Here is a 24735-nt window from a genome sequence, read left to right as displayed (position 1 = left end):
TCGATTCCCGGTGGGGTCAAGAAATTTGTATCATGCAAATGATTGATCCCGTGACTGGCTGGTGCGGGGCCCCCTCAGCCTCGTGAGGAAAATGAGTAGCTATGACATGTAAATGCGCATAGCGACCGGTGCCAGCATGGTAGGTAAACATTGGTTGTTAGGATTATTGAGATATGTATTGGGAAAAATCCTACAATGCTGCAGTGAGCACCAAAGTTGTGACATAATAACACAAAGAAATTGCATTTTTTTTTAATGACTAAGTAAGTAGGTAGTTACTTAGGTGAGTAAGGAATCAAAGAGATTTGTGAAACAAAGAGGAAGAAAACTGTGGGTGTAAGCTTTTGTTCATACACAAAAATCCCACTCCGAGGCGAAGTAGGTGTAGGGACAGACAGTCCTAAGCTTCAACTAATCTACGTGGGTGTAAGCTGTGGACAAAGGACATGGTATAGAACTCTCGGAAAAGAGGAAGAAAATGATGCGTGTGAAAATAAATATGGCAGTAGGTAGGTAGGTAGTTTTAGTTTACTTTTAGATAGGATTTCATCCTTACAAGATTGTACTTATAGCTAGGTACTTAAGTACTGAGGTCAAGGTCCATTCTTATGGTCCGACTTCCCTACTCGCAGCTCGAGTGGTTCTGTGTTGATTCTGGTTCTAAATTTAACTACCAGAAGAATAGGTAGTCAACATCAACAGTACACAGACATACATAGAGGCCTGCCTCCTCTGATATATGTTTACCAGTAACTCTCTGGAGACCTTGACAACTAGGTACCTCAGCCATAAGCTATAGGTAAGTGCCTGGAGAACAAGAAAGTATATTTCAAATCTCTGAATCGAACAATAAAATTGAATTTATTCGAGGGTACTTTGTAATTTTATTATTTTTATTGTGCTCTATGATTAATCTAGGGCCTAGGGAGTATGAATAACCACAAATCTAGTCCCAGCTTGTGACTAATAGAATCAGGCTTGCCAATAAGACATTCCTATCAGGGCTGCAAAACAGCTAACCTTTTTTATGGGATACTGTTAACTGCATGGCCATAGTGTGGCATTCCTGTTATAAGCTAATCTAGAGCCTGGTTTGTTGCCATGAGAGAGTTTTTCTTATTGGAAAGGAAAGAGGAAGGGTGATTGTGATTTTGGGGCCTTGAAATGCATGCTCTGAGGGTTTGGTAAATGTGTGCATGTAGAACAATGCTGGCATCCATTCAAACACAGAACTAGACTAAGTAAAAGCTAAAAGACAATTCAATATTGGCTCTTGATTAGTCTTGATGGAAAATCTGATTAGAATAGGGGATATCTGAGAGTGACTGTGTTGGGATTTTTGGGGCCTTGAAATTCATGCTCTGAGGGTTTGGTAAATGTGTGCATGTAGAACAATGCTGGCATCCATTCAAACACAGAACTGGATTAAAAGCTAAAAGACAATTCAATATTGGCTCTTGATTAGTCTTGATGGAAAATCTGATTGGAATAGGGGATATCTGAGAGTGACTGTGTTGGGATTCTCATTTCAAGGAGATGGGTGTACACACACACACACACACACACACACACACACACACACACACACACACACACACACACACACACACACACACACAGAGAGAGTTAGATACATATTTGTCCTTTGAATTATACTTCATTGTGTTTGTTAACTAAACCTACAACATGCATTATGTAGGTGGGAAAGCAAGTCTTTACCCAGGAATGAAACATGCCCCATAATATTTACCAAAGTACCTACATTGAATACAAAGAATAAATTTAAAAAAAAAGGTAAAGCTCACACAGATAACACAGTGTTGAGCACTGATTCAGTATATAGTGATAGTGACACTTAGTGAAAGTATAAAGGAAGTTCATAGTCGTGAGGGCTGACTCATAATAAACCTTGAGTGTCAAGTGTTTATAGTTTCAAATATTTCAATCCAATGACTTGATTCAGAAGGTACAGCTCTAGGCTTGGTAATTCCAACTAAGTAAAGCATGTTTGATTTTTTTTTTTTAATTTTAGGTTGGCTGGGTTTTCTGCAAGAGGTAGTTCTCAAATGACTGGTCCAATATTCAGCACATAGAGAAAAATTACTTACTGCTTTTTTGTTCCTTGGGGGCAGAGATTTTTTATTTTTAACCTAGGTACCTATTTTCCTCTTAAATTTTCCAAGTTTATATGTAGGTAGTGTAGGTATGTGGTAACAATAAGTTACTGGCTAAGTAGGTAACTAGCAGACAATTATGCAGGGTTTATATGCTTTTCCTGGAATGAAATTCCATGACTTTTCCTGAAAATTTCCATGAGTTTTCCAGAAAATCAGGGGGCAGAGGTACCCACTTAAAAATCAGTGAGATTACCCCTTCAGCCATTTTGATTGTTTTATCAGCTGAACAGGTTCAAGTTGATGAAACACTCACTAGAGGGCAGCACCAACTGATAAGAGAAACATATTTATGCTGGCGTTGTATGGTACATGCACAAAGTTTCCAGATAATGATGGAATGGTGGTGGGTGACGTGTTTGGTGTGTCTTAGGTCCGGCGCACCCCACACATGTTATTCTGTATAGTCACAGTCTTAATACATGTTACCTAGTAGGTATTAATACATGTTACATAGTGTCTCTATTACATGTTGTATAGTTATTGTGAACATGTTCTGTGAAGAAACATTTCCGCATGATTCTAAAGAACCCCTATAATATCCTGATACTGGATAGTGAGTTAATCTATCGGGATCTACCTTGGTACTCTGTCCGCAGTCCCTTATTGACTTTATGTGGTGTAAGAAACAGCACAAGCCTCGTGCTGGGCCAAGAAGGGCCTTTCGGCCAGTTGTTTTTGAAGCAGCAGGAATCTCCTCATTGTGCATCCCCAGCTCCATCCGTCTCATCAGTGGGGAGTTAGTTGTAGGAATATTGCCACCTTCCCAGCATGAACCCACACAGGTCAATGGCTGTCAGCATCTCAGTAACCTTGCAACCAGTCAATTGATCCAATATGGATTTCAACATGAGACTGTTTAAACCCCGCTAACATACTTGAAACACCCGGAACCAGGAAATCCTGGCTTACATCCTGGCTAAAATTAGCGAGACCGGCCCTGAGCCTGGTTCACCCCGAATCGGCTTTACGGGATTGCGGCTCTCAAAGGTAAGGTTAGTGGCCACCCCTGCTATAGATAGATCCATGCGTCAGAGGCGTGGCTGACTTATGAATCACCCCCACTAGCTTCTCATTATGAACTTCCCTCACCTACCACCTCCTCTATAGAGCTAGAGACAAACAGATAAATCTGGAGTCTGGAGGAAGAAAAAATGGTTCTTGTATGATGCTTTTTACATAGGGCCTTTGTTTACATAGGGACAAAGGCACTACACCTTTGTCTAGTGCTCTATGGTCACCTATCTTCTGCTCGAGAAAAGGCCTCCAAGATCCCTGTTCTTTTGTAGTAAACGAATATTCTTCCCAAAAATCGCCCGAAGAACACCAACGTCTCTTTCTGACCTGGTAAGCCTAAGCCATCGACCCACTAAACCCTGTTTTCATCTGGTTTGAATCCTCGTAATACCAGAATACCAGATCACAGGAACCTTAAGACTCGGGTATCTGCTAAGTGTCGGATCAATGGTTTGCCGTGTTGCTATAGGTACAATGTCAGTCTACAAGGTCACTTAACAATCACTTCTCATAAAGTGTGATCCAATTCATCCATTCAGTGTATCCGGAAACTCTCAGGACCAATCCCCTCTTTGTGATGGGTATTATTTGGACCAACCCCTTCTGATCTACTCAGGGTTTTTAAGGTATGACTGTAATGATTCTTAGAGGATAATGACTTGATGATTCACGTCTGTGAAGTATCTATCCTTACATATCTTGCCCACCTTGGTTACAATTTTATTAAAGGAGGATAAAGTTGCATTAGGCCCTCGGTTCTATCTCCCGTATTCAGACGGTGCGGAGTCGGCGCTTTTCGTCAGCCTCTCAATTAGCCCCTCCTGGGTGATCACTTTTGGGCTGACATTGGGTTTGGCTCCAACATTATACGAGTGAATGCTCTTTACACTGAATCTTTGTTATTTGTTTCGAGTACGGGGAATTCCATGCTGGTATGCTCCCTGTTTAACGTCTCCCAGCCAGACCAAGCTAGTCAACTCCCTGTTTAAAGTTCCCCAGCCTGATTTAATACATTTTGTGGGTAATATAGTTTCACTTTGTAGTCTTATCATCTCTACCAATATCACTTCACTTTGGGCACCTAACAGTCTACACTCCTTCAATGTTATTTTGTGTACTTTTGACATCTCCACTGATTTAAAACACTGTGGGAGCAGCAGGTAGGTTAGTACACATTACTTTGTACTTTTGACATCTCTACTAATTTAATACATTTTGTGGGTGCAGTTCCACTTTGTAGTCTTGTCATCTCCACCAATATCACTTCACTTTGGGCACCTAACAGTTTACACTCCTTCAATGTTATTTTGTGTAGTTTTGACATCTCCACTGATTGCAAAGGAAAACCACGCGAACTTCTGGGCGTGATTCATCACAAGATCAGAATCTAGAGGTAAGAAATTTCATTCTCCCCTTCCCTCAATAAAATATAAATATAGGTAGGGGAACACGGGGCAAAACGGTACATCGGGGCAAAACGATACCCCGCCCTTTTTAGGAGCTAGGAAGTGCTGAGCTCTCTTGGTTTATGATTGAAGACATGGTACCTTTGTGAATGTCCACTTTGAGCACGATTCCCACTCTCCGTTCATACACCCAGTCACAGCACGTTCTAGGAACGGACAAATATTTTACAGGCGCGAGGCGATTAGATGGAAGTGATCATACTGTGTCAATCGTTTTGTGTAGTTTTTGGCATCTCCACTGATTTAATACATTTTGTGGGTATAGTTCCACTTTGTAGTCTTGTCATCTCCACCAATATCACTTCACTTTGGGCACCTAACAGTCTACACTCCTTCAATGTTATTTTGTGTAGTTTTGACATCTCCACTGATTTAAAACACTTTGAGGCAGCAGCAGGTAGGTAGGTACACATTAGGTACTTCGTATTTTTGATATCTCCACTAATATTACGAGTTATTACGGGGATAACGAGGTAAAGGATTTTTCTCTTGGAATGAGGAAAAGGTAAAGTTGAGGGAAAAAAAAACCTTAAATGAAGACTTAATATGCAAAAAATGTGGATCGTAAAGCCTAAGGTCGGCATGGCCATGACCTAATTAACATATACCTACTTTTCATTATGTAGGTATACTATCTTCTTATCAATGATTTGTATTCTTGGCAGTCTTACCATATTATGGCATAACTAGAACTATATGTATACTCGTAACAAACAAAATGCAGTTGAGTTTGTCTATTGGAATACCTGGTACTTTTACCTAGCTCGTAGTTCTTGAAATCCAAGTACATATGTATAGTCCAATCTGTTTGGCAGGTTCTCTCCTAGGTATATCTAGCAATTCTAGCATACCTAAAACTTTTGCGAAGTACAGTGGACTAGTGGTAGTGCTGTCACAATTTAATCTTGTAATAATTGTCATGATATGTTAAAATTTAATAATAAAGCACAATTATTACTACTACTATTACTATTACTATAATATGCAAAAAATGTGGATCGTAAAGCCTAAGGTCGGCATGGCCATGACCTAATTAACATATACCTACTTATCATTATGTATACTATCTTCTTATCAATGATTTGTATTCTTGGCAGTCTTACCATATTATGGCATAACTAGAACTATATGTATACTCGTAACAAACAAAATGCAGTTGAGTTTGTCTGTTGGAATACCTGGTACCTTTACCTAGCTCGTAGTTCTTGAAATCCATGTATGTATATTTATTTATTTATTTATTTTATTTATTTATTTAGTCCAATCTGTTTGGCAGGTTCTCTCCTAGGTATATCTATAGCAATGCTAGCATACCTAAAACTTTTGCGAAGTACACCGTGGAACCTCGATATAACGAAGTCCAAGGGAAATGACCAAAATTTCATTATATCGAGGTTTTTGTACTATCTATTTTTCGTTATATCGAGGTTAAAATCGAAACTATTTCGTTATATCGATTCACTTCGCTATACTGAGGTCCAAATGAGAGTAACTTCGTTGTACTTGTACTGAGGTAATTTAACATATACCTACCTACTTATCATTATGTATACTATCTTCTTATCAATGATTTGTATTCTTGGCAGTCTTACCATATTATGGCATAACTAGAACTATGTATACTCGTAACAAACAAAATGCAGTTGAGTTTGTCTGTTGGAATACCTGGTACCTTTACCTAGCTCGTAGTTCTTGAAATCCATGTATGTATATTTATTTATTTATTTATTTTATTTATTTATTTAGTCCAATCTGTTTGGCAGGTTCTCTCCTAGGTATATCTATAGCAATGCTAGCATACCTAAAACTTTTGCGAAGTACACCGTGGAACCTCGATATAACGAAGTCCAAGGGAAATGACCAAAATTTCATTATATCGAGGTTTTTGTACTATCTATTTTTCGTTATATCGAGGTTAAAATCGAAACTATTTCGTTATATCGATTCACTTCGCTATACTGAGGTCCAAATGAGAGTAACTTCGTTGTACTTGTACTGAGGTAATACTACTTGCTTTTAAGATCACTTCGCTTTACTGAGGTTAAAATTCAATCAATTTCGTTATACTGAGGTAATTTTCTCGGTCTCGTACCCCAAATTACTTCGTTGTATCTATTCTTTTTACTTCGCTATACTGAGGTTTTTGCCTCTGAAAGGAAGGGAAATCGACTTTTCTTCGTTATGTCGAGGATTTCGTTATATTGAGGTTCCACTGTACCTATAACTTCTGTGAGCTACGAGGTAGACCTACTGATCTTACTAAAGTGACTACTAGTACAAACAAACATGAAGTAACCTACCTTATGGAACATTAGGCAGATCTTACCCGTGTTGAAACTCTAGGAGATCTTTACTGAGATCGTAAACCAACAATTCAAGAAGATTGAATGAAGACGAAGAAGAAGAAGAAGAAGAAGAAGAAGAAGAAGAAGAAGAAGAAGAAGAAGAAGAAGAAGAAGAAGAAGAAGAAGCCCGAATGAAGACTAGTCATGACTGTAACTTGAGGCAATCAGGTAGGTATCATCAGGTGAATGGACTAGATTTTAGATTCTAGCTTCTAGTTCGAGTATTACTTAGGATCGAGAGAATTGAAAACAAACATGATCATGAAGTAATGTTTGGTCATGATACTCATGATCATGATAGACAAGGAATATACGTATTACCTAGTATTTATACTATTACTATAGTAGGTACTATTTATGACTTACTATAGTATTTATTATCTATCTACTTACTATTAGTATAGGTAGCAAGGTACCTACGTAATTCCAAAAGACGTGACTGCAATATTTTTTCTTTCCTTTTAGGAGCTTGAGAAGCTTGAACACTAGGTCTTTTGAGCTTTTTTTTTCCTTCTTTTTTAGGTAAAAGAATTTAGACATTTTAACAGTAAAAAAATATTGTGACAAATTAATGTCGTTCTTCAAATGATGGGTAGGTACACTGTGCTAATTTTTTTTCGAATTGACTTGGACTCGAATCACCAACCTCCAGATTGGAAGTTCACTGAACTAAATCACTCCACTGCTAAAGCTGCCTACTGGTGCTAGGTACGGGAGGTATCCCTTTACGTTTGTATCGACCTATTATGATCCTAGCTTAAAGCTACGAACTCTCTGGTATAGATATGGCTCTCTGTAGATAACTCCGTGTATGTATTGCATGTAGGTTTATGTTTCTGAGAATTGAGATGTAAAGATGTTGTAAACATGATTGCAACGAGGCTGGTACAACATGGAGTTATTGACAGCTGATGAAGTGATATCAGCATAATTTACAACTTGGGTTTAACAAGCTCTGGAATGGCATAACTCATCATGTCTTGACCACAGTACTCAACATTACGAGAGAAAGTAACCTGAAACTTTCAACCAATCAATTGACAATATCCTTACTTCATCAACTTAAAAACGCCAGCCTTGTTAGCTTGGAGGGTAGCGCGTCTGTAAGCGTGAGGTCGCGGGTTTGATTCCCACCCGGGGCGGATTTTGTCCTAAACAGATAAGGTTCGTTCTGGGAGCGGCTGGCTTTCTCCTATCCTGTCTGTCTTCTCTCTTCGCTTTCGGGACGATTTAGCAGTTACAGTTCCTCTATCAAACCTCTCGAGAAAAGAGCGTATCTCACATAAGAAAGTCCAGCATGAGATTTTACTGAGACTTTTTTTTCCACCTAACCATTTTGTATGGATGAACTAAGTATAGGTATAGAACACTGATCATGTGATTTAAGAACTGATATCAGTAGGTATACCTATTTTACATGGTGTAATAAAAAGTATAGTTAGGTACCTATGTATGTACAATGCTTTGGGGATCATGCATGTAGGTTAGGTAGGTGTCTACCTCAGAATAAGGACTTATCAAAAACCTGTGCCAAGAGGCCAAGACATACCATACCTACCAATTTGAAAGTGTGCTAGGAGGAATATTATGCTCACGTTTCAATAAATTGGTATATGGTATCATTAAAATGATAACTGGTATCATTACAAATGGTAACAAATTAACGCCGCATACAAATTCATAGTGTGCTGGTCGAATTCTTAGTGATAGAGAGAGCTATAAACAAAATTCGTGCCCAGAACTGAATTTTATTGCAACACAGCTCAAACCTCTTATTTTATTTATTTTTTTTCTATTCTAAGTTAAGATTTGCCCGAAGACCAACTCTTTTGCCATGGTTAAGTTTAAAATTCGGAAACAAACCACTTTAAATCGATAGACATCTTATAGACTGACTCCAAGTCGAATTTTGTTAAACCAGGTTTATGCGTTAGGAACACCCTGGCTACTGACCACATCTACTTACCTACCTACACCAAAGTTGCGTGTAAGACGATTAGACATTTCCTATGTCCTACTTCCCAATTTCTTTCCTGCCCAAACCCAAATAGCAGTAAATACCATTATCACTGTCCATCTATGTAGGTTATTGACCTCTGTGTAGGTTAGGAAAATTGCTTCTTACCCAATGTTGAATGTTACTTTTGCGTGTTTGTTAAATTTTTGTTATCGTCCTAAAAATATCAACAAAGTTCACGGGGGCATGTCAGGTTAACTTGATGCTAGGTAAAGAGCAAAAACGACGGCTATTTAGTAGACACCTTGGTTTACGGTTGTGATAATGTGGTATTAATTTTTCTTTATTTCGCCTTCGCCAATCCTCTAATTTTTTGCATTTACAAGAAATTGAAGTGTGCCTTGGAAAGCTCGCCAATATCAAAAATTTGAAGCGACAATTCGTCTGTATTACCACAAAGTACAGTAGATTCGTATAAGCGTATATCTTTGGTGTTATTTGCTCCTACACCTAAGCCTGAGAGTGGACCTTTGAGTATGAACAAAACACAGTCATAGGGTATTTCGCCATTTTTAAAAAATCCACCCAATTCAATACAAGTCAATCATTTCCCATGTTGTTCTGTTCCAGATTCCATCGTGCCATGGACAAGCTCTCCCTCCTCCTCTTCATATTCCTGCGGTGTCTCAACCCCAACCTGGGCTACAAGGCGGGAGCCCCCACATTCGCCTGCAAGACAATGACCCCTGGCCACGGGGTCCCAACACAGACCAGTGCTTCCCCCTACACGATACAGACAGGGGCGGAAGAAGTGGATGACGCGGGTAGAATTCTGGTGACCCTGTCGTCGCCACCCCTGCAATTCTTCACCGGGTTCCTGGTTCAGGCACGGACACCAGAGTCTGATGAAGCGATAGGAAGTTTCGTTCAGATACCTCGCAACACGCAGCTCTTGAACTGCGGAACACAGGCTGTAAGTACCTAGATCCTGAGATTCGTAGAAGTTTAATCCACCCTTTAGGTTATGTGGGGAAAAAACTACACCCTAACATTTAGGAACTTCCTATCTCGCGCCTCGCCCCTGAGAAAAGGGAAATGTGAACTGAGAATGACTGATGGAGCTAAACTAAAGGCCATTATCATTACAAACATTTAGGACATGGAAGGGGTCCAGATTATTTCTGGACGTCCAAAGGATTTCAATCCTTCCAACACCGTGAGATGGGAACCATGCCTATCGTGGTGTGGCGTTTGGGACATGATAGAATCAGATTAGCTAATATGTTATACTGTTATAGTTAGTGCTGAAACATACCTACTAGCTTACTTTTCGTGTTCGGAAACAAACTTGAACATCAGATCTTGAATTTCCAGAAGTTGGCAACGTGGATGGCTTTAGGGTTTGCTTGCATGAGGTCTTCTTGCATCCAGTTCTAGTTGGTGCTAAACTACATATGTATATTGTGCCCGAAAACCTACAATCCTGCTCCGTGGTGTGGGTGGCAATAAAAACCTAACCCAATTATTCCTCCTCCAGAGAATGTCTATTTACACCAGACGGTATCAGGGACCTTCAAAGAATAACAACAAAAGATAAGAAATACTTCACATTATATATATACTTTGGACTAATATATCTCTATCTTTGCAACTTCCTCAGCAAAGGAACCTAAACAAACAATTTACTGAATTACTCGCAACTCCCACACACTCAACGTTATGTCAGTCCTCACATGAGGTATAAACCTACATATCATGACCTAGTCATTGAACAGGTACTCAACTGGTATATTGTGGACTTCTGGCAATAAGTTTTGATAACGTCGACTGTGGTTCTCACAACCCTGAAGTCATTGGAATACTTGAAGTACAATAGAGTAGGTACCTAACTAACTAGAGGAAAGAGGTCATGTCCTTTGCTGACATCGCAGTGATAAGAACAGTGCACAGTGGTGAGCTTAAGCCGGCCACTACTATAAGAGAAATAGAGAGAGGGAGTCAGTGAGAAGAACGTGAAACTTGATTTGGCAAACCAACAAGCAGTGAGCCTGGGCACTCGCAATCAGGTAGACCTGAACAGGTCCGCCTGTCAGGTCTACCTGATAGTGTGTGTGTGTGCTCATCAGGTATCAGATAGACCTGACAGGCGGACCTGTTTAGGTGTATGGTGTATCTGTCAGCTCTACCTGATAGCGAGTGGACGGCCTTACTGCTTGTGTGTTTGCCAAATCATATTTCATTTCTCTCTCTCTCTCTCTCTCTCTCTCTCTCTCTCTCTCTCTCTGTGTTTCGATCTACTTTCCGGTCCCTTAAAAAACGGGCTCGACCGAATCCCCCTTCCCCTCTCGAGGGCCCTCCTAATGAGAGGAACTGATGCTTTTGGTGCTTACCTAACCCCCTTCTATTCAGGCACTCACTAGTGGAAATAACTTTAAACCTCATAGGTTACGTATTCTTTATTAGTTTGTGAGAGCTGCGAGCATCTGTGAGATATCAAAACAGTCAAACCTATCAGAATAGAATATTAGAATCAGACCAAGTTGAGTATAAGTGTTTGGTAATCTGAGATTCTGTGAGATGCTGGGCCTCGTGGGCGACATTCATTGGCATGCTACGGCATGCTATACAAGAGTTCATTGTATTGCATTATGACATGCTAGGAGACGCCATTGTGTTATACTCTCTTTTGTTTCGTTCTCATGGTTAGAGAAGAGATTAGATAATGTTTCATTTGCATGGAATTTCTCAATACTTCCCTTTGAAGAGTTTCTATTTTCTTGAACTTGACTCTTTCACTTGCCCACACTAGGATACTAGGATACACACTGCACAATCTCATATTAAAGGTCGGAACACACTTCACCATTCACCACACCATGGTGTGTAGGTGCTGGCGTGGTGTGGTGATGTATGTTCCAAAACGTTCAAATCCCTTGTATCTTCTTTTTCGCCGTAGCACGTTCAACACTCGGCCGTATGTCGGCGTGGGGTCGGTGCGGTTATATGTTGAAGGTCCCCGAGGATTCTGAGAGGTTTTTTTTTTCCAAGTTAGGCACTTTAACTAACACTCTTATTATCTACCTACTTACTATATTAGTATAGGTAGCAAGGTACGTAATTCCAAAAGACGTGACTGCAATATTTTTTCTTTCCTTTTAGGAGCTTGAACACTTTGAGCTTTTTTTCTTCTTCTTTTTTAGGTAAAAGAATTTAAACATTTTAACAGTAAAAAAAATATTGTGACAAATCAATGTCGTTCTTCAAATCTCTACTCGTAGTGTCGTTCGCGCCAATCTCAGAGGTTTGATAGCGATTTAACAACTCTGAGTACCTAAAGGTGTGTCCGTTGATTGATGTCGACTGAACCGTCCACACTGCCTCGACAACATATATTCACCTCATTGATCGACGGCACGTCGACCATGTTACACCTTAAAGTTATCTACCTATCCTGTAATATTAAAGTTATCTACCTATCCTAATATAATATTAAAGTTATCCACCTATCCTATAATATTAAAGTTATCTACCTATCCTAATATAATAGAACCGTCCACACTGCCTTGATAACATAGATTCACCTCATTGATCGACGGCCCGTCGACCATGTTACACCTTAAAGTTATCTACCTATCCTATAATATTGTGTCTAAATGTTTTATGTTTCGCTCATTTCAGAATTCGTCTGTCACGCAGTCTACTAACGCGAGGAAAACTAATATTGAGATGGAGTGGGAATCACCACCTGATTATGAAGGATCTGTTACATTTGTGTAAGTACCACAACACCATGAGATTCACTTCACTGAACGAATGGAGTGAGTTTCAGGTTTTAACTTTACTACTTTATAATATTATGTATTTAGTTTGTCTGATGTCTGTTCAATAACACTTTCCGTGATAATTCTCGAACGGTCTGTTAAAAGGAAATTTTTCTCATAATTTCGATCCCTATCTCATTTCGGTCCGATAAGAACTTTGGGAGACCCGTAGGGACTCTTCTGTAGAGTTCTACAGTTGACTAAACCTCTGTTAGGTACATAGGTAAATAACTAAGTAACAAATAAGCTTCATAGGTTGAAACTTAATTCAGGTTAACTAACAAATCCGCGGACCTACTGAACTTCGTAGTATATTAAGCGGGGGACGACATTTGTGACAAGCATTTATGATTAACACAATTAAAATTCTTGAAATTCAGCGTAGTATATCCTTAGCCAAAAAAAAAAAAAAAAAAAAAATGTAGGTACCTATAGGTAGGATAATGCCCGCCATTCACGCTCAGACCTGCATGGGTCTGTCAGACAGTCCGAACGTGTGTGGCGAAAAAATCTAGAGACCTAGGTCAGACTGTCAGACGGTCTGACAGACCTAGATATCTAGATTTTTCCGCCACTCACACTCAGACCGCCTGTCAGCCGGTCTGAGCGTGAGCAGCTGACCTAAAGGTATTTCGACAGCATTCAGGGAATCTCACCAAAATCTACCTAGTAGGTATCAGGTAGATATAATTAACTACAGGTAGCCTTTCTCTCAGCTTAAAATATTAACCACAATCCAAACTTTCTATACAACCACGTTTGATATAACACATGTGTTATGGATTTTATGAGGACGGAATATTAAATATTTACCTACAATCAGAATATTAGCTCTGTCACTGAATTTTCAACACTTGAAGCTTACCTAAGTACCTAGGTACGTAATACGTATATACCTAGGTATGTACATGGCGTGGGCGGTAGATAAATTACAGCTACTTAGAAAAGGCATTAGCAATGTTAGCATACACGGAAATACGTACGTAGATATGTAGGTACTTTACAAAATAACATGATAGCACAGATAGTAAGCTGGATCAATGACACAAGAACTTTTTTCAATGTCGCGAAATGAAAAGGAAGTTGTCTTTGAACTCTCTAAAGTCTAACCTATTATACAAACTTGACTACTAGTTTCTATCATACATATTACAGTCATACATATTTGTATGACTAACAGAGATCTTAAACTACTGACAGAGCTTTCTCTAGTCTCACTACTCAACTTCAGACCTGACATATCAAATTATCAACACATTGTGCGTATACCTATACTAGCTGAATTCCGTCGCTTCGCTCCGGAATCCCGCTAGTTCATCCCGAGGCATGGCCACCCCTAGAGCATAAAAGGAATATCGCTGCCAAATTGCAGCTTGCTAGGTGTGGTGGTTCTCGAGATAGGGCGATCAGTGTGTGAAATGTGAATGAGTTCTCGTTCTTATAATATAAGATTTACTAGCTGAATTCCGTCGCTTCGCTCCGGAATCCCGCTAGTTCATCCCGAGGCATGGCCAAGCTTGTGGAAAAGGCATGGCCGAACTTGTATTTTTATCAAACTAAAAACATAAACGAAACTCAATATTAGGCGAGCGAGGAAAAGTTTTCTCTCCCTCAGTCTCTGCACTCTGTGTATTTCTTATGGTGATTTTAGCGATCAAAAATTGATCATATCTCAGGATCGGTTTAGATTTTCGCAAAATCCTTTCTTATTGCACACCTAGACCATAAAAGGAATATTCCTACCAAATTTCAGCTTTCTAGGTATTGTGGTTCTAGAGATAGAGCGATCAGTGTGTGAACTATGAAATGTGAACTGTGAATGGATCTCGTTCTTATAATATAAGATTACTATACATACAAGCGTAGGTACCTATACCTATGGTCAACTCCCTACAAATGGTAGGTACTTCAGAGATCTAGAACTTTTTTTTTATATATATTTTTTTATATCATCATATTAATTTATTCAATTATCCAACTGTACCATTCCTGCTCCATCCTCACTCAATGAGATCTAGAACTCATTCAGTTAAGAAAACCACTACAGGGCTTGACTTCCAAAGGTCCAATGGACCCCAGAGTGTGAGACAATTTCCTTTGTGTTGAATAGTTTGTCAAATTTGTGCCGAATTCCATCAAAACTGGATAAACATTGGAATTGGGTGTAACCTACCCATCACTTGGTATGCGAGGTAGATAGGTACCTACCTATACTTACCTCAAGAATCTTAGGATGGTCAATATTAATACAGTACATACCTACTATTTCATCAATGTCGTTATTGTAGTAACTATAAGTATAGGTACCTATTTAAATTGACCTACCCACATTGGTTATGTTCTTATTACAACAATATCCACAGTACTTGACAGCCTAGACGTAAGTACATTCATAATGTCTATGATGTTTACGTAAACCCAACGCTCCAACTATTCATTATGAATAACTTCAAAGTAATTGCTGCTTCAAATAAGATAAAACTTTTTGGCAACCAATAAGAAAGTGAGAAAATTACACAAAAGAAGCATGTGGGACCTGATTATCAAACCTTACTTACAAAGATAATTCACTTCATGATTGGTATTCCAATGGTTTGTAAAATTATCTAAGTATATCTGGTCATAGCTATGACATTGGTAGGTAAGTATAAAATAAATACTCACAAGCAGAAATAAGTATTTTAAATTCTAGACCCTATAAACTTGTGACTAAGTATGTGACTATTATATCTCTGATTTTGATTATAGAGACAGCAGATATGATACTGAATCATGTAAATAATAACACTGCATGATGCTTCATGAGACAGAGGCAAGTGTGTACTAAAACACACACACACCATAGTTTTTTTTTTTTTGGCAACCAATAAGAAAGTGAGAAAATTACACAAAAGAAGCATGTGGGACCTGATTATCAAACCTTACTTACAAAGAAAATTCACTTCATGATTGGTATTCCAATGGTTTGTAAAATTATCTAAGTATATCTAGTCATAGCTATGACATTGGTAGGTAAGTATAAAATAAATACTCAGAAGCAGAAATAAGTATTTTAAATTCTAGACCCTATAAACTTGTGACTAAGTATGTGATTATTATATCTCTGATTTTGATTATAGAGACAGCAGATATGATACTGAATCATGTAAATAATAACACTGCATGATGCTTCATGAGACAGAGGCAAGTGTGTACTAAAACACACACACATACCATACTGTCAATATGAGTAAACACAACTATAGTGCTAACATTACGGCAAATCAGAACCTCAATAGCAAATGATAAGAATGTACCTACATGGAAACAATGGACGGATGATGAGAAGAAATTGTTTAGAATCTTTCTCATAAAAATACCAACTTCCTCTCTCTGTATGAAGAGATTTAACGCATTAGTTCATTCATACTTCGTGTTTATAGAGGACTGAAATTATCCAGTATGAACTTTTTCAAGTCAACTTTGAAAATTAACCCTCATACCTGGTGAATTAATCATGGGCATGATACATCCTAGGAATGTATCACACATAGCTCACTCAAAACCCACGGTGTATGGACAAATGAAACTGTCAGAAGACATGAAGTTGTGTCCGAAATCCGCTCAACTCCGAAACAGTGTTGCCAAAGTTCGACACACGTTCATTCAAAATCGAAGAAATATTGCCGATATTGGCAACTTTACCCCCATTCAGCCCATCTTTTTGTGAACCGATTTTGATGAAATTTGGCAAACATATTTAACAACATACAAAGGACAGTTACTCCTCAGATTTTGAACCTCATCTCGCCTATGGAGGTTCCGCAGAGGCGATTTTTCCCAATAAATTTTACGTCATTCCGATGTCATTTCAGAGGATCTACCGTTTACAGTCCACTGTATTACAATGTTATTCAGGACTTGTATTGGAATATGTTAACCATTATCACTGATAGGTGTATTTCTGTTGCAACTCTGAGGTGTCTACACATACAACTGCACATTGCATTCCAGAGAGATACCATACCTCCATGTGTTAGGTTCATACAATACGAGTATTCTGCCTATATTGCTCGGATCTCCAAGAGTTATGAAATTGGTCACACTGCATGGCAATGACACACCACATAGCATCTGTCCAATATGTCCAGCATCTGTCACGGTTAACTGGTCACCACGAAGTATTGTCCTCAAGAACATAAACCTACAAGGCTAAAATTATACCTACGTACTGTAAATCTGTGCTGGGTGCGTTAGTCGTTAAATGACAAACAGGACATCTAATGAGTCCTTCTTCCTTCAATTAGTGTCTTGTGATGAATAGATGTATCCTTAATTATGACTTCCATAAGATCCATAGGTAGGTACTTATACATACATATATACTTAGGTGCTTTATGGGTTGGAGTCTCCAAGTACCTAGGTTCATACTTACGCATTGTATGTAACGTAAATGTAAGCTTATAGAGCTTTGGTCAGATCATGACTCAATTTTCTTGGACACAGTTCTTGACATAAACCTGATGTGGTCCCAAGCCTTAACTCAATCAAGGTTTGAAAGTTGCTGTTGATATTGTTGATGGATAGAGATGCTGTTATGAAAGTTGCTGTTGATATTGTTCATTGTTGATGGATAGAGATGCTGTTACGAAAGTTGCTGTTGATATTGTTGATGGATAGAGATGCTGTTATGAAAGTTGCTGTTGATATTGTTGATGGATAAAGATGCTGTTATGAAAGTTGTTGTTGATATTGCTCATTGTTGATGGATAGAGATGCTGTTACTGTACCTACTACTGTATTAGTAGGTATGAACACTAGACTAGTCGAATATCTGAGCTTGACCTACATGTAGAGGATCTAGCGGTAACTAATCAAACTGGTTATCAGACACTGAGAGATTTGGTATGGGTTCGAACTCGGAGAGAGAGAGAGAGAGAGAGAGAGAGAGAGAGAGAAAGAGAGATGATAGTAATTTACGAAAATTAAATTGATAATTTAATTCCTCCTTAATACATACCCACTTTTTACTACCTACGAGTATCAGTCTGTTCCTCAATACTTCGGCCAACTCCTTTTTCAGAGGTCCTGAGCCAAGCCCTCTGGCCTGGATGGCACTTCTTGGTATCCTCTTAATGGAATAATATATGGACTCACAGCTTTTCTCTGGAATAAATCTGATTGTGCGGACTTTCTAGAGCTGCTGCAGGTGAATTTTAGAGAAACTGAAGAGGTTGAAATATACCAGTGGGGGTGCTTCTAGGTTCCATCAAGGCCCCCCGAGAGCAGACTCTAAATCCCTCAAGACCCCTTCGGTTCGGAGGTCTTGAGCCAAGCCCTCTAGCCTGGATGGCACCTCTTGGTATCCTCTCAATGGAATAATATATGGACTCACAGCTTTCTCTTGAATAAACCTGACTGTGCGGACTTTATAGAGCTGCTGCAGGTGAATTTTAGAGAAACTGAAGAGGTTGAAATATACCAGTGGGGGTGCTTCTAGGTTCCATCAAGGCCCCCCGAGAGCAGACTCTAAATCCCTCGAGACCCCTTCGGTTCGGAGGTCTTGAGCCAAGCCCTCTAGCCTGGATGGCACCTCTTGGTATCCTCTCAATGGAATAATATATGGACTCACAGCTTTCTCTTGAATAAACCTGACTGTGCGGACTTTATAGAGCTGCTGCAGGTGAATTTTAGAGAAACTGAAGAGGTTGAAATATACCAGTGGGGGTGCTTCTAGGTTCCATCAAGGCCCCCCGAGAGCAGACTCTAAATCCCTCGAGACCCCTTCGGTTCGGAGGTCTTGAGCCAAGCCCTCTAGCCTGGATGGCACCTCTTGGTATCCTCTCAATGGAATAATATATGGACTCACAGCTTTCTCTGGAATAAACCTGACTGTGCGGACTTTATAGAGCTGCTGCAGGTGAATTTTAGAGAAACTGAAGAGGTTGAAATATACCAGTGAGGGTGCTTCTAGGTTCCATCAAGGCCCCCCGAGAGCAGACTCTAAATCCCTCAAGCCCCCTTCGGTTCGGAGGTCTTGAGCCAAGCCCTCTAGCCTGGATGGCACCTCTTGGTATCCTCTTAATGGAATAATATATGGACTCACAGCTTTTCTCTGGAATAAACCTGATTGTGCGGACTTTCTAGAGCTGCTGCAGGTGAATTTTAGAGAAACTGAAGAGGTTGAAATATACCAGTGAGGGTGCTTCGAGGTTCCATCAAGGCCCGGGGATAGCAGCTTAACTCCAAACACAAAAAGCCCACTCCGAGGCTTAGGTGTAGGGCCGAACAGCCCTAAAGGATGGGTTAAGCTACTAGGAATCTACGAATCTACGAATCTCCACATCGGAAACAAATACTATGCTATAAATTATAGCTAATTGATCAAGGGTTTCCCCCAACAAAATAAAGAACACAAACTCACAGTACACAGTTACAGAAAACTAAACAAGTTGTTTCTTCTACTCAAAGCTTTCTAGTACAGGACAGGACAGAACGCTAATCGGGGATTTCCAAGTTGGTTAAGTTGTTGCTTCCTACAAGAGGAATCATCAAGTCCTCCTCATTATTGCTATAGTTGATTGAATGACATGAGGAAGAAACGCAATCTATGATAAATCAATCAATCAATCAAATCGTGAATTTATTTGTGTTTGTAGTGGCCGGTTGATATTGGGAACTAAAATAGCCATTCGTTCCTTCTCAGTTTTGCAATGTAAAAGTTCTTACAATAAAATTATTCATCTTTCACAATACTCTATGTCTTTTCATATATAACATTTAAAACAGAGCCATTTCACAACTTTTGTGATTATCACAGCATTACTAAGTGCCTCTTTTGTGGAGAGCATTGAAAAAGGAAAATCTCAGGGATCTCCGAGGGTCACTCTAAAAGTACAACTTACTTGTGGGCAGTCTCGTCTGTTGGATAGGATCTCTAATCTCTGTTGGATAGGATCTCTAATCTCAACCGCTACCAGGTAGGTATAGGTAGGTATTTCATAGATCAAAGTATATAGGTACTATGTATAGTCAGCTCCCATGGCGTAATGGTCACTGCGCTCGCCTTGCACGCGGGAGACCCTGTTCGATTCCCGGCGGGGTCAAGAAATTTGTTTCATGCAAATGATTGATTCCGTGACTGGCTGTTGCGGGGCCCACTCAGCCTCGTGAGGAAAATGAGTAGCTATGACATAATATATAAATGCGCATAGCGACCGGTGCCAGCATGGTAGGTAAACATTGGATTTTAGTATTATTGAGATAATGGGAAAATCCTACAATGCTGCAGTGAGCACCAAAGTTGTGATATAGGTAATAACACAAAGAAACTGCATTTATTTCGATACATTATTATTTATATTAGGTACTATGTATTAGGTATTATGGTTTATGATAAATTTATTATGATGAGTAGTTTGTTGCTCTGTTGTCTGATTCACACACAGTTCATTATGGGCAGAGTTATTAGTGCATCAACCATAATACAACTATAAATATGTATGTAGGTAACTGCATACATAATATCTAATGATGTAGGTATCCACAGTTAACTAATAATATGCATGTACCTACAATAGGTAATGCCGCCTATGTTTATAATATTTATAAGTACCTATGTATATTGTATAGGTACCTATGTGGAAGAGGCGTAGGTACTCGTTGGTATAAATCTATTATAAGAATCGTACGTAAGTAGAAGTAGATATAAATAGTAGTAAGTAACTGGCGTAACTCAGCGTAAGTAATGTAAGTAGGTACGTAACTAGTGGGTAGTCTACGATGACAGGTACCTAATATAAGTAGCAGGTATGTAGGTACCTATACGAGTATCTAGGTAGGTATACCTATACTATTATTCCAATGTAGGTAGTTATTGTAGGTGTATATTTATGTTTGTGTATGGATGAATACTTTTTTTTAAGTTCAACATACGGCGCGAACGACATGCACAAAACATTGTTAAAGCGCCTAATGGAAAAAAAAGTTCAACACACCCAAACGAACTCCGTGGCCGAGTGGTTATCACACGAAGCTTGTTCATCGGAGGTCTCGGGTTCAATTCCCCACAGAAATCGAACTACCTATGTATTTTTGGCTACATAATTTCGAGTCAAAATAAATGTAGGTACATAAGTTCTATGATGCATCCATACAATCATACACCTCTATATAACTTGAAGTAATGAAGCATTTCATTGTCATTAATTTCAAATGACGTAGTCTCAACAATATTATTTCCAAAGTCAGATTTCACCCTGGGGATTTTGTCCTTAATTTCTTATTCTGTCAAGAACACGATCATGAGTATGAACTAAGCTTTGAGCAACCACATCAAGTAAAAATCATAAACCATCAAACACCACAAACCTGTGGTTAACAAAACCGATGGAAATCCTTTTGAATCAATGATCCGTGGGTTTCAAGTTCTCTGGAAAACTAGGTATATACCTACCTATTGATACTGTTGGGTGTTGATACTGTTGGGTGGTGGTTAGAAATCAGATGGTTATTGATATATAACAATGGAATTACCTGCTATCCACATTTATTCAGGGTTGTAGGACTTGTAGGTATTTGACTTTGCTAAAGATAGAACCAACGTTGAGGAAGAAAGAGGCCGCTTGGGAAAATTTGATGGACAATATGGTTGATACCTATGATAGTCCCGTGTCTCGTCAGAAGTGCAGAAGTTAAGTAGGTATGTAGGTATACCAAGAAAGTCCTGTAGAAATAAAGTAACATAGTAGACCTTACTAGGTATACCTACCGAGATAGGTATGTAGAAGGAAAAAAATAAGGAAAGTAAGAATGACTTTCAAGATCCTTGAGTTGGTTCTATTTACGTTCATCTTGTTGGCACCTGTAGTAAGACAATAAAAAAACAACTTGCTGTTGGTAGGTAACTGCATAAATGCATAGGCAATAAAATCATGTATGCCAAAAATGTCTTTGTAGACATTAAAACATAATAGCTCGCATTCATGCCTGACAGATGGTTGCATCTATTCATATCAGCTATTCAATGCCATAAATCTACCTGTCTATTGTAAGTGTTTCTGAATTGTGAAAAACTCTATTTAGGTATGTATTCTAATTGACTTTACCCATATTTATTTGAATTGATTTGATTAAATTACTTTTAAGTAGTGCCTACTATGAAAATCTTACAAACCAAAACCAAACTGCGGAGGATTAGTTAGCGGACCAAATGTTCACCATTATCAGTTTCTACTTCATAAAGAGTCTTGAAGGGCAAATTGGTAGGTACTTCTACAATCTACACATATCCAACTATATAAGGGCCAGGTCTAACAATCCCAAATTACTAAATGAAATAGTACCTACGCTCAATTTCCTAGCATGGAAATTGCTCTGAGGTTAGAAAACACTGAACATAAGTTTGTAGACCCGGGAGTTAGATGAATGATACAGATTCAAGATAGGTCATACATATAGCCCTACCTATAACCTAATTTACAGGTGAAATCTCCGAGGTTTCAGGTAAAGTAGGTAACGTCCTCAGTTACTCATTGAATATTGAATAGGTACTCAGTACATGACTACAGTCGAAACTGGATAGATGAGAAAACCGAGTATGTAGGTACCTACGAGTACACCTATTTGAGAATATTAAATTTCGAGATCCCTTAATTTTTTATGCGAAAATCCATTTGCATGAGAATAATTTACCACGGAGAAGATTCTTAGGTTGAACCCTCTAATTGAGAATTTCTGCACTTTTGGATGCGCCCCCCCCCTCTTTATGTACCACTAAAATGAGGTAACCTCTCTAATCGAGGCTGTCTTCTAGGAGTTCCCAATGATCCAGGATTGACTGTAGTATTATTGGGTGACATTGAATGTAAATGTTGACTATTTCCATATTGCACCTCGAATAATTATCATTAATTTATTGTTATAAACGTCATTATCATTTGTATGATTACATTGATTACTCATTAAAGATTTTGCCATGAAATAGGAATTCAATGTATTTTGTTGCAGCTGAATATGAATAGCTCATCGTGTTTCAATCAATCTGGTTTATTTCTAATGATTCAATGCTATTTGAAACCATTGCATTTTTTGTCGTTGAATTGTGTGGTAGGTATTTGCACTGAGGTTTACCACTACGGATTATCTCGAGATTGTGTTGACCCGGGTATCATCAAGTAGGTACTTATAGAGAATCCTCTTTGAATCTCAATTGTCAGAAATTCTGAGCTGGTTTATCCCTGTTAGACCTTCCCCTGTATAGGTAAATGCTCTAGCTTTGATACTTCTTTGTAGGTCCTTATACCTACAGTCTTCCTGTTAGACCCTCCCCTGTATAAATGCTCTAGCTTTGATACTTCTTTGTATAGGTCCTACCTACACTCCAGCTCAAGAGTCGATGATACTTAAAACATAGAGCGGTATAGTTATTTAAGTACGAGGTACCTACTTAACTTTAATGAAGTTGAGTTACTTGGGTATAGTAGGTATCTAATAGGTACTTTGCATTACAGTCGTAGGTATGTACCTATCTAGTTGTTTTGAATGAAATAAGCATTCAGTAAGTTTAAGAGGCACTTGTACATAACGAACCATGTACATTAAAAATAGTAAGTAAGTAAATTGTACCTATGTATGTTAGTGGCATTACCCCCTAGTTGACTCAAAACACAATTTTTTTCTCCACCATTTCAAAACTCAACAACCAATTTTTTCTTTCCACAAAATGAACAAACATCTCAGAGTTCGTGATTTTCCTTCCTTCTCGCAGGAACATAAAAACGCTCATAAAGTTGTTTGATCTAGAAAGAGAATTGCTCGTTTGGTTTTGGTATTCGAAGAGAATTGGTTCTAATGACCTTGCTTTATATTTCCAGATAATGATGGAATGGTGGTGGGTGCTGGGTGACGTGTTTGTCCGGCGCACCCCACACATGTTATTCTGTATAGTCACAGTCTTAATACATGTTACATAGTATCTCTATTACATGTTGTAGTCATTGTGAACATGTACTGTAGAGACACATTTCCGCGTGATTCTACAGAACCCCTATAATATCCTGATACTTGATATTGATAGTGGGTAATTCTATCGGGCCGGGGCCGGGTTAGAGGTGTGGCTGACTTATGATGGATTTCCCTCACCTACCACCTCCTCTAGGGACGACAACCAGATAAATCTGGAGGAAGGAACAAATGGTTAATGCATGATGCTCTTTACACATATGACCTTTGTTTACATAGGGACAAAGACACTACAGCTTTGTCTAGTGCTCTATGCTCACCTATCTTCTGCTCGAGAAAAGGCCTCCAAGATCCCTGTTCTTTTGTAGGTAGTAAACGAATATTCTCCCTAAAAATCGCCCGAAGAACACCAACGTCTCTTTCTGACCTGGTAAGCCTAAGCCATCGACGTCAAAAAAAGCATTTAAAATGTAAAATGCAAAATGCTTTTTCAAAACCAATTTGAAATGTAAAATGTAAATGTACATTTTGCATTTTACATTTTCCATTTTGCATTTTGCGGTTCGCACATCTCTGTGTAGGTACCTATACAAGTACCTAGGTAGGTACCAACTATTATTCCAATGTAGGTAGTTATTGTAGGTGTATATGTTTGTGTATGGATGAATACTTCTTTTTTTTTTAAGTTCAACATACCCAAACGAACTCCGTGGCCGAGTGGTTATCACACGAAGCTTGTTCACCGGAGATCTCGGGTTCGATTCCCCACAGAAATCGAAGTATTTTTGGCTAACTACAAAGCTTCTAGTCAAAATAAATGTAGGTACATAGGTTCTATAATGCAACCATGCAATCATACACCTCTATATAACTTGAAGTAATGAAGCATTTCATTGTCATTAATTTCAAATGACGTAGTCTCAACAATATCATAAAGTCAGATTTCACCCTGGGGATTTTGTCCTTAATTCCTTATTCTTTCAAGAACACGATCATGAGTATGAACTAAGCTTT

The 24735-nt window shown here is 38.8% G+C and overlaps 1 protein-coding gene across 1 annotated transcript in view; it reads left to right on the top strand.

The window, feature by feature from the left end:
* The window catches only part of LOC103511060 (putative defense protein 3), a 22298-nt gene extending 9562 nt beyond the window's left edge, over positions 1-12736 (top strand). The window contains exons 2-3 of the mRNA XM_026824932.1: positions 9590-9932; positions 12638-12736. Of these exons, the coding sequence (XP_026680733.1) occupies positions 9590-9932; positions 12638-12736 (442 nt within the window). The remainder of the gene's footprint in view (positions 1-9589; positions 9933-12637) is intronic.
* Positions 12737-24735: the final 11999 nt, after the last annotated feature.

This window comes from Diaphorina citri, unplaced genomic scaffold (assembly GCF_000475195.1).
Source record: "Diaphorina citri unplaced genomic scaffold, Diaci psyllid genome assembly version 1.1 scaffold670, whole genome shotgun sequence".
Classification (NCBI taxonomy): Eukaryota; Metazoa; Arthropoda; class Insecta; order Hemiptera; family Psyllidae; genus Diaphorina; species Diaphorina citri.
Note: the sequence above shows the minus strand (reverse complement) of the source record. Positions and strands in the feature narration are given on the sequence as shown.